The 12,089-nt window shown below is 38.0% G+C and overlaps 1 protein-coding gene across 1 annotated transcript in view; it reads right to left on the reverse strand.

Moving 5' to 3' along the window:
- Positions 1-488: 488 nt before the first annotated feature.
- FRRS1 (ferric chelate reductase 1) overlaps positions 489-12,089 on the reverse strand; it is a 57,829-nt gene continuing 46,228 nt past the window's right edge. Inside the window, exons 11-16 of the mRNA XM_049765844.1 lie at positions 8,112-8,198; positions 4,166-4,263; positions 3,881-3,939; positions 3,137-3,280; positions 892-953; positions 489-809 (exon numbers count right to left, since the gene is read on the reverse strand). Of these exons, the coding sequence (XP_049621801.1) occupies positions 717-809; positions 892-953; positions 3,137-3,280; positions 3,881-3,939; positions 4,166-4,263; positions 8,112-8,198 (543 nt within the window). The 3' untranslated portion in view covers positions 489-716. The remainder of the gene's footprint in view (positions 810-891; positions 954-3,136; positions 3,281-3,880; positions 3,940-4,165; positions 4,264-8,111; positions 8,199-12,089) is intronic.

Raw genomic sequence — 12,089 nt, forward strand, 5'->3', positions numbered from 1 at the left:
ATAACAATAAAATTAAAGAAACAATTAACATGAAATGCCATTCAGCTGTGAGGCTGAACATAAATTAGTCTCTCAGCAGAAGATGAACACTTGAATTTTTCCATTAAAAAATTATAATATTAATAATTCATTTAATGTTAATGGCCCAACAATGGAGTCAGGACAACATATTCCATAAACACAAGAAATAATAAAACACTTTATAGCAAAAAGCTTGTCAAACATTGGAATGAAAACAAAATTTGAAAACACAATATTTCATAAAATCCTAAGACAATTAGTATACACTGGTACCAAAAATTTCTTTCTTTTGTTTTCTTTCATAGATAATATTTTATCATCCAAAATATATCTTTTAATGCAATCTTTTTATTTTCTTGAGTAATTTTGTTTTCCAAAATTGTTATCATTTACCATCATAAATACTAAATTCTTAAAATCTTATCATAGAAAAAAGTTGAGTGTCATCTCTAAATTACAATTTTTCACTTCAAGACCAAACTGTACATAGAGCTGGATATTATTTTATAGTTCATCAGGTCCTGCAGAATGTTGATTTCTAAAGAACAGTCTTCACAATTCCTCTATGAACCTCACCTGGGCCTCTTCCAAATTAGAATTTGAAAATCTGCTCCAAGCAGTTCTTAAAGGTTTGGTGTTTCTTTGGTTCCAGAATATTTATCAGCTGGTCTTCAAAACTCAAAGCCTTTACCTCCTCATAGATGGTTGATTGCAGATAAGAATATGATGAGAAAAATCACATTCCCACAGATATAAATCACTAATACTACCTTTTTAAAGGTATGACCCTGAAAGAAAAATTGCATTATGAAAGACTACAACTATTATTAAAGTTTTTGTCCAAAAAAGAATAAGAAAAAGAGGACTTACTTCTGCTTCAGCTATAGTAAATGGCTGAATAATCTGAATTCTGGTATCATCCAATATTTCAGCTGTCAAGAACAGTAAAAAATATATAAGGCCAATGGTTATATAGACAAACTATTCTCAAAACAAACACCTATGTGTAGTGTTAACTAGTTTCAACATTTGCATTCACCTATCTCAAGATACTAAATATTGTAAACTTCAAAATATTGGAGGGGGGCATTGGTGGTTGGAATGTTGCAGTGGTGAAGGAAGTATTCTGTTTATGACTGAAACCCAATCATGCTTGTAATAATGGTGCTTAAATAAATATTTTATATATTAAAAAACAAATTTTCACAGATTGGCAAAACCTGGTTATAGCATACTATAGGACTTAAAATATGCCCCTTCTAGTCAGCATATTATCAGTATCCTAACAATTCAAATTTCAAGTGCATCTTTTAAACAGAAGAATAATTCAGTGGTCCTCAAAAGCTCATGTATATAATCCTATCAAGAACCAAAAATGATTTCATTCTGCATACATATGGATGGGAAGCGTGTATTCTTGACTTCGTTTTAGTTCTCTCTCTCTCTCTCTCTCTCACACACACACACACACACACACATGCACACACACACACACGCACAGAGCTCTGCTCATTGTTTATTTCTGGCTCTGTGCTGAAATGTCAACCCTGGAGTTCAACCTGCTGTACTGCTTCTCTAGACCTGTATTTTCTCTCTTCTTTTTACTTTTGATTGGTTATTTATTTGATGTTACAGTTTTTTCTAAATAATATCTTTATTTAAGCACCATAGCATGTTTGTTGGGTTTCAGTCATAAAAAAAAAAGAGCACACCCCTTCAACAGTACAACCTTCTCGCCACCAATGACCCCCATCTCTCCTCCCCAACCCCTGCCTGTAATCAAGACAGACATTCTATTTGACTCACTCACTATCATTATCATAACAGTTGTTAGTGTAGTTATTTCTCTATCTGCACTCACCACTCTGTGATAAGCTTCATATTATGAGCCGGTCCTTCCAGCCCTCATCTCTTTTGTCTCTGGGCATTATTACAATGATATATTTTATTTTTCATAAACCCCACAGATGAGAGAGACTATTCTGTGTCTATCTTTCTTCCTCTGACTTATCTCACTCAGCATAATAGTTTCCATGTCCATCCATGCATAGGAAAATTTCATGACTTCATCTCTTCTGACAGCTACATAGTATTCCATTGTGTATATGTTACACAGTTTCTTGTGTTCTCTCTTGAACATGTTTCCTTCTCTTCCTCTTCACTCACATTTCTCTAAGTAAATTTATTTAGATAAGACTATTTTACTTCACTAAAAAAAAGTGGGAGAGAATATTTACTACTCTCCTTCTAGAAACCACACATTTTCTTAAATTTAGAAATTATGCCCTAAGCAACAAAGAGATTTAGCTTTTAGATTAAACTTTACTCTGATTTTAAGGCTAAAGTACAGTAGGCACTCAACCTAAAATCCAAACTAGTTCAAATGCCAGCCACCGGGGCCAGAGCGATGGAGCATTAGTAGGGTTTGCCTTGCACGCAGCTGACCTAGGACAAACCGAAGTTCAATCCCCCCGTGTCCCATATGTTCCTCCAAGCCAGGAGCAATTTCTGAGCACATAGCCAGGAGTAATCCTTGAGCATCATCGGGTGTGGCCCAAAAACAAAACAAAAAAGAATGCCAGCCACTAGCACCAAGACCAATATGTATCTTATTGCTAAAAGATGCTCTGAGCATAAATCCTTCCTCTTTAGCTCACTAGTAAACTAGCTAAATCAACTTTTGATGACCGGTGAAATTTTATTCATCTGAGTTCAATCCCTAGCACGCAATATGGTCACACATACCTGTTGGAGATCCCTGTGCAGAGCCAGGAGTAAGACCTGAGTATAGTTGGGAGGGAGGGAGGGAGGGAGGGAGGGAGGGAGGGAGGGAGGGAGGGAGGGAGGGAGGGAGGGGAGGGGAGAGGTGGGGAGGGGAGGAAAGAAGGAAGGAAGGAAGGAAGGAAGGAAGGAAGGAAGGAAGGAAGGAAGGAAGGAAGGAAGGAAGGAAGGAAGGAAGGAAGGAAGGAAGGAAGGGAGGGAGGGAGGGAGGGAGGGAGGGAGGGAGGGAGGGAGGGAGAGAAGGATGGAGGGAGAGAAGGATGGAGGGAGAGGAGGGCGGGAGGGAAAAGTTGTTTAAAGGTGTTTCTACAAACATCACTTTTCAATGTGTTACCTTTTTGAGAGTGTCGGTAACCATGTATCTCTAAAATAATCTCAATCACAACATGCCAGGCTACAAATCCAATCATTGCATAGATCTTCTGAGGGTCAGGGAGATGCAATCCTGGTAAATCCATTCCCAGGAATATTGCTGTCACTGAGTTTAGGAGAGAATATAATATACATATGAATGTATGTATATTTAAATATAGTCACCAACACAGATCAATGCATTGTGTACATATATTTATTATATCTAGTAAAGCCTAATATGAGATGGTTATCAAAATGATTATTATTTAAGACCACATTACCATTATTTTCTTTTAGTGTAAGACTAAGGAAGTAGTTTGTAACCAAGGTGTTTAAATAAAAAATATTAAAAAAATAAAGATGAAGTTAAGACAGGAAATTGTCATTATTATCTACCAATTATAAATGGCCCTCAAATTGCCCATTGAAGGTTTGGCTGTCAGTCCTACTTACTCTGCTGACAAAGTCAAATCAGGAAAAGAAAACAACTTAAGAAAAGCATTTTAAAGCCATTCAAATAAACTTAAACTTAAAAACTGAAATAATAACTTAAATAGTTACCTCTAGAAATTACTTTCTGGATTTCAATGTTTAAGGCTGATTTCTCCTCAACAACCAATTACTCCAATTACTAATGCATCTAAAAATCATTTAAGCCAAATTACAACTTGCCATTTAAGCAACCGGCAATTATATATGAATAAGTGGTATCACAATTACTTACCTGCTATTATTCGAGCAGCTGTTCCAATACTCCAATGAGTCCAGTTAAACACTTGCCTTCTACCAAAACAAAGAACCAGTCAGTAGTTTTTTAAACTATGGAAATAAAATTAGTTCCCAGGAGGGAAAAAAAAAGCATGCAGTTTCTATTATTGCCTAAGAAGTAGGTATCTGAAATTTATTTCAAATTAAACAACTTAGCAGCCAGTTTTATAAATTGCAAAATTTTTCTACTTGAACTAAGGATCTCACATTGAGAGTATTTTTATATAAAATTTATAAGTACCTTGGGTGATGCAAAGTTGGTCTGAAGGCTGCCAGGAGAGGCTGAAGAACTGCTAAAATCATCACTACGCAGCCAAGATATGGGTGATAGCCTGCATGCTAAAAAAAAAAAAAAAAAAAGGCACATAATTCTAATGTCCTTGTCTAATATTAATTCCATGTGTTAAAAATAATATGCACAGATAAATGTCTTAATGTTTCTAGGTAGCATTATCTTGTGACGGTGGTGACAGGCAATGTTCACTAAGTCTTTGCTTTCTCCATGTAATAAGTAATGCTAATTGTTGGTTATCAATATCCCACCTTTATGAATGGGAAAACTGAGACTCAAATATCATATGATGTACAGGGATCACAGTGTGCAAATGGTGGTGGTAGAATCCATATGTGAAAGCTGCCTCTTCAATATGAGATCATGTGATATGACTAGCAATACCAGACACTGGCAGACACTGGCAGCCTCCTCGAACTCCATGGCTAGAGTGGTTATCCCAATTGGCTATAATTATATATTTAGACCACTGTGTCACCCTGAGCTATGGGATTGATACAATTATTTATAACTCTGATGCTTAGCAAAGCCTTTATGACATAATGTTTGTTGATTTAGTGAATGACCTGCACAGAAAAGGTATTCAAATCTTACTTCCTCTGTTCAGTACAAAGGTCTGTTAAAAAATTTATTAATATATATATATATATATTTTTTTTTGGTTTTTGGGCCACACCCGGCGTTGCTCAGGGGTTACTCCTGGCTGTCTGCTCAGAAATAGCTCCTGGCAGGCACGGGGGACAATAATGGGACACTGGGATTCGAACCAACCACCTTTGGTCCTGGATCAGCTGCTTGCAAGGCAAACACCACTGTGCTATCTCTCCAGGCCCAAAATTTATTAATATTTTATTTAAACACCTTGATTACAAACATGATTGTGGTTGGGTTTCAGTCATGTAAAGAATACCCCTTTTCACCAGTGTAACATTCCCATCTCCAATGTCCCAAATTTCCCTCCTTCCCACCTCACCCTCGTCTATACTCTAGACAGGCTTTCTACTTCCCTCATTCATTCACATTGTTAGGATAGTTCTCAATGTAGTTATTTCTCTAACTGCACTCATCACTCTTTGTGGTGAGCTGGACCTTCCAGCCCTCCTCTCTTTTGTCTCTGAGAATTATTGCAAAAATGTCTTTTATTTGATAAAAAATTTAAAAAGACAGTATTGCAACAACTTTGGCTACATTCATCTTTTAGGGGCACTCAAAATAGCAAATACTGAGGGCTATAGCAAAAGTACATTGGAAAGGACTTGCATGCAACCAACCAAATTTTATCTCCAGTATTCCATATGGTCACATGAGCCCACCAGGAGTAAGTCCTGAGTACAGAGTAAGAAATAATTCCTGAACATTCCTGAATGTGGCCCAAAATCCAAATTTAAAAAAAAAAAAAAAAAAAAAAACATGACATAGTGATACTGGACCACATTATACAAGTATTTCAGTTAGCAGCTAGCTATGAGATGAAAACAGCTAAGAGATGGCAGGCAGAGGTGAACAATTCAGAGAACAACCAGAAGCAAAAAAAAAAAAAAAAAACAAAGCACTTGCTGAAAAAAAATTCAATACTTGCTTTGTGTCTAATTGAAAAACATTAGAGGAACTATTTTGGGAGGCAAGAATGACATGATCTGATTTAATTTTTTTTAATCCCACTTCCTTAAGTGGAAAACAGATTGTCCATGGACAACAGTTGAAGTGGATAACCCAAGTAAAAGATAAGGATGACTGGGCCTTAGAAATAGTACAGTATGGCACTTGCCTTCTATGTAGCTGAGCTCAGTTCAATATCTAGCACCATATAAAAAGCTCCTGAGCACCACCAGAACTGACCACAGAGCCAGGTATAAGCCCTGAGTACCATAAAATATGGCCCCAAATATTACCTCCCATTAAAAAAAAAAAAAAAAAAAAGCACGCACCAGATGTGGTTTTTTCCTTCCCTGGTGCAGTGCCTTTCTCCAAAAGAATTATTTGCCAAAAGGCCCGCTTAGTGAAGTCAATCATTTGACCCTTTGCGTAGATCATTGGCGATAATTCCAACATGGCTGTAACATTACATTTTTCTCTCTATTTGGCCACTATAGAAATTCAGCCTCAGCTCTCCTACAGACAAAGAAATGTCAGTACCAAAAGCCAGCCAAAAGCTCCCTGCTGGCTAGTTCGTATAACCTGGCGCCAACAGCTTGTTTTTCTGAGTCTAGCTCTATGATGGTAAACAATTATTTCCATCCCCCCTAAAATCTATTTTGCAGCTACTACATAGACATCAAAAATATCTCTGTCTCTCTCCTCCTGGTATCTTGAAAAGCTGCTTTTTGCTAAACCATAAACATCTCTAGTTCTGGGTTTCACTGCCCTCCAGCAGAGTTCTTTCTCACTGGAAGAACAGTCTTCTAACATGCAAATTTAAGGCTTGGTTCCTCATTGTATTTTCTCCAGAACATCTCCCACTCTTTTGTTCTCCCTGATAACACCCTGCATTCCAGAACCTGTGCTTAAAATGTCATCGGCTGAAAAATAAATTTGTCTCTTCTCCCTTGGGCGAGGGTCCCCATACAAAGCATTCTGTGTGGTCTCATTTATTTCATATTTCATATTCGTCCACTTGCGCTCTCGCTTCTCTCCCCTGTGAAAGGTTCCCCGACCCCACGAAGGTTCTGTTTAGCAACACTAACCCATCTACAGCACCCAAATTTAACAAATAAAAAAGATACATATGGTTCAAATACAATTGTAACCAGTGATAGTGAAAATTTTGTATTTTAACAATGGAACTTCCTGCTGAATTTTTTTATAAAAGAAGGTTAAAAAACATCCTAAAATGATAGCCAAAGGTGAAAATTGGGATGGTAGCAGGTGAGGTAAGACTGAAAGGAAGGATTATGAATTCTATTCTGGACACACTGGTTTGAGATGTTTTGGACATACAAGCTGAGTTACTAGGCTATCTAGCTGTGAGAGCCTCAAGCCAGAGGAAAAATCCAGGCTGGAGATAAAGATGAAAGAATAACGCCTTAATTTCTTTATTTGTGACCAGGATTATGACCAAGAACTACTCAATTTGAGGTTTAAATGTAATGATACAAAAGTCAGAGTTGTTCTGACAGCAAAGCTGCAGTTAGTAGGGTAATAGTTACCCGAGGACCAGAGAAAAACATGGTGCTCATGCTCCTTACAAAGCACACTTTTAACAACTATCATGACAATGTTAATGAGTGAGAGAAGTAATTGTCTGCCTCAAATACAGGCAGGGAGTGGGGGAGGAGGGAGATATGGGGCATTGGTGGTGAGAATGCTGCACTGGTGAAGTGGAAGTGTACATTTTTATGAGTGAAACTCAACTACAAACATGTTTGTAATCATGGTGCTTAAATAAAGATATTGTTTTAAAAAATAAATAAATACAAAAAAGAGCCCATTTTGAATTTTTACCACTATAATTAAAAACAAAAACTAGGAGTGGAAGAGAGTACAAGGTATAGAGCACGTGCCTTCCACTTGTCTGACACAGGTTCAATCCCTAATATCCCATATGGTCCCTGAGCCCCATCAGGCATAATCCCTGAACACAGAGTCAAGAGTATGTTTTGGAGACAGGAAATGTGGTCCAAAATCAAAATAATACTAATAATAATGAAAGAAAAAAACACTAAAGCTATCCACTGATAATATAGCACATAACGCATCCTAAAAATCCAGTCACTTCCAAGTCATCTAGTATCCTCATTCCATTCCTGAGCCCAGCAACATGAAAGAAACCACATAAAAATGTGAAAAAGAAAAAGAGTTCCATGAAGAAATACATTTGTGTCATCTGAGAACATAACAGCAGTGTCCTCTGCATCCAAATGAATTTCTAATGATATCTTGTTTGAGATCTACTTACCCAACTCCATCCTCCCCTGTAAATAAAAGGCAGAATGAAGGCAATGCAGGTGAGTACAGATGTGGTGAGCATCAGCAGTCGATGTACCTGCAAGGGGAAAATGCCAAAGTAAAAAAATTGATAATTATGTAAGAGAAGGAAGCTGGTGTTACAATGAGGAGAAGATTCACAGAAGACAGGCATACAACTGACATCTAATCATTGTTTTTGGAGTGTTAAAAAGAAAATCCTATTTGCCATCAATCTTTAATAAAATATTAAACTTCCATCCTTTTTTTCACAAGCATTTGCCAAGAGTTATGCCACAAGAAATACAGAAATAGACACTAATATGCATAACCAGAACTCAAAGATTTGCCAAATACTTCATTTCCTTCCAATACTTAAATTCCACCATCAAATAGTATTAAGAATAATCAAATAAGACATGGAGAAAAGAGAAAGTATTGCCTCCTAAAGAACTTGGTTTATAATTCAGTATCTAAGAAAAACAAACACAAAATGTATTTCCCAATCAGGAGAATACAGAGAGTGAAAAATGGACACGGCTAATTAGTTTTGATGGAGTAACTGGTGCAAACAGAAATGATCTCTGGAAAAGTAGAAACAATAGTAACTATCTGCCTATATTGTGCATACATATGTTTATGTAATATGCAACACAGCTTGGGTTTTTTTGTTTTTTGGTTGGTTGGTTGGTTGATTGGTCAGTTGGTTGGTTGGTTTTTGGGTCACGCCAGCAACGCTAATGGATTACTCCTGGCTCTATGCTCAAAAATAGCTCCTGGTAGGTTCGGGTGACAATATGGGATGCCAGAATTCAAACTACTGTCCTTCTGCATGTAAGGCAAATGCCCTACCTCCATGCAATCTCTCTGGTCCCATGCAACACAGTTTTAAGTGTACTGGAGAATTTGAGTAAAAAGTGAAGAAAAAACCAAGTGTCTCCAATTGTGAATATTCCCACTAGGAGATAAGAGAGAGAAAAATCAAAGACAGAGACAATCAGAAGAATGCATGTGGTAGCTGTGATGAGACTTGTTAAACAGACTGACCTGTCAGCCAACAGTGTGAAGCTAAACTTCACAAGATACAAATCTAAGATGGAGATGATAACTCATGGGGCTGTTTTGCACATAGAAGCTTTGGGTTGACACCTTGGTCCCTGAGCACCATCACCTGAGCAAGAACCAACAGTGACAAAGGAGTTGCCCCAAGTGCAACTCACCAAAATAAAACCTATAATCATACAAATATGAATTTCATGAATATCATGCCAAAACCAATCAAGTAAGCAGAATTTTTTTCCTGCATATAAGCGTACTTTTATCTCAACACAAGCTCACTGATCTTCCAGATATGACACAAGCTTTGTTTTGGCATGAGAAGAACTTATTTTCTTTTGCTAGCATTTTAAATAATAGAAAGTTTCTGAATCTCTTGAAAATTGTCCGACACCGGCCCAGTGGGGCTCAGCTGTGAAAGACTGTGAGTGTGACCTGTCTATGTCTGTCTACTGTCCTCTTGCGTGAAACTCTTGCGAGTGGGGCAAAAAGAGGCTCAGAGGAGCACGGCCGCTCCGCTTCGCTACGCGGCCGTGCACTCTTTCTAAGGAAAGAACTCCATTGCAACAAGAAGGAAAAATCACACTAAGAACGGCGCTATATCACAGAAGCAAACATTTCTCTCTGGACTGTCTTCTCTGTTGCATGCTCGGGCCTAAGATTTGACCCAGTGTGAGGCTTCATCCACGGAGGAATCCCCTCCCTTAGAGGCAAGTCAGCCCATCCAGAAAGGGAGGAGCCAGAGGAGTGTGCTGCCTACATCATATAGACAATGAATACCACTACAACACGTAGAAAAACCCACAATACAAATGTGACAATGGGGAAACAGCGCAGGCCAGCATCAGACATAGAGAATGAAGATGACAATTCTGAGGACCAGATAATGACTGAACAACTAATCAACCTCTCAGATAAGGACTTTAGACTAGCAATATGGAAGGTGCTCAACAGACTCCAAGAAACCATGGATCGAGTTGAACAGAACACTAATAAGAACCAAGAAAATATGAAGGCAGAAATGACAAAACTCCAAACTGAAATAACATGTCAACTAACAGGCCTGAAAAACTCAGTAAACGAAGTGAATGACAAAATGGATAAGCTCTGGGACAGGGTATCAGAAGCTGAGAATAGACTTGGTGCTGTGGAAGATGAGATACATAACAATTCCATACAGCAGGAGAGATTGGACAAAAAACTTAAAGCAAATGAGCAGACAATGGAAAAATTAGTCAAAGAATGGGAACAGACGAAAATAGAAGTTTATGATAAGATCAACAGAAACAACTTAAGAATCATTGGAGTCCCAGAGACCCAGGAAGAAAATTTCCAGGAAGAATCAATGGTCAAGAACATCATTAAAGAGAAACTTCCAGAGCTAAAGAATATATGTGATCAAATCCTGCATGCCCGAAGAGTACCAACCAAAAGAGACCCCAGAAAAACCACCCCAAGACACATCCTAGTCACAATGACAAATCCCACAGATAGAGACAGAATTCTGAAAACAGCAAGATCAAAAGGGGAAATCATGTTCAAGCAAGCTTCCCTGAGATTTACAGCAGACCTGTCACCAGAAACGCTCAATGCCAGAAAGCAGTGGTGGGATATTGTGACAAGACTGAATGAAATGAATGCTTCACCCAGAATACTATACCCAGCAAAACTCACTTTCCGGTTTGATGGAAGAATACATGGTTTCACAGACAAAAAACAGCTCAGAAACTTCATAGACACAAAACCAGTCTTAAGAGAAAAACTGAAAGACCTAATCTAAGACAAGACTACCCAAAAGACACACCAAATTTTGAAATAAAGATGGCGTTAAATCCCAGGACAATTCTTTCTCTCAACGTCAATGGACTAAATGCACCAGTTAAGAGACACAGAGTGGCTAAATGGATCAAAAAACTCAATCCAACCTTCTGCTGCCTACAAGAAACGCACCTGAATAGTCAGAACAAACATAGACTCAAAATAAAAGGCTGGAGAAAAGTTATCCAAGCAAACAACACCCATAAAAAAGCTGGAGTGGCCATACTAATATCAGATAATGCAAACTTTATACTCAGGAAGGTTGTAAGGGACAAAGACGGACATTTTATATTAATCAAGGGGTACGTAGAGCAGGAAGAATTCACTCTCCTAAACATATATGCACCGAATGAGGGGCCAGCAAAATATTTAATACAACTGTTGACAAATCTGAAAAATAATATCAACAACAACACAATAATTGTGGGGGACCTTAACATGGCTTTGTCAACACTGGACAGGTCAACCAGACTGAAACCCAACAAGAATATACTAGACCTGAGGAGAGAAATGGAAGAAAGAGGCCTAGTGGATATATATAGGACACTCCATCCCCAGAAACCTGGATACACATTCTTCTCCAATGTACATGGGACATTCTCCAGGATAGACTACATGCTGGCACATAAAACATACCTCCATAAGATCAAGAGGATAGAAATTTTGCAGACTACCTTCGCTGACCACAAGGCTCTGAAATTATTTGTGAACTCCAAAGGGACTCAGAAGAAACACTTTAACACCTGGAAGTTAAACAGCCTCATGCTCAATAACCAGTGGGTCCGAGATGAAATCAAGGAGGAAATCAAAAGGTTCCTGGAAACAAATGACAATAAAGACACAAACTCTCAGAACTTATGGGACACAGCAAAAGCAGTACTGAGAGGAAAATTTATAGCTTTGCAAGCACACATCAGGAAGGAAGAAGGAGCTTACCTGAGTAGCTTAATGACACAGCTAATAGAACTAGAAAATGCTCAACAAAAGGACCCAAGAACAGGAAGACAGAAGGAAATAACAAAGCTGAGAGCAGAAATCAACGAAGTGGAAACTCAAAAAACAATCCGAAAGATCAACGAAAGCAGAAGTTGGTTCT

The sequence above is a fragment of the Suncus etruscus genome, chromosome 19 (genome assembly GCF_024139225.1).
Source record: "Suncus etruscus isolate mSunEtr1 chromosome 19, mSunEtr1.pri.cur, whole genome shotgun sequence".
Lineage (NCBI taxonomy): Eukaryota > Metazoa > Chordata > Mammalia > Eulipotyphla > Soricidae > Suncus > Suncus etruscus.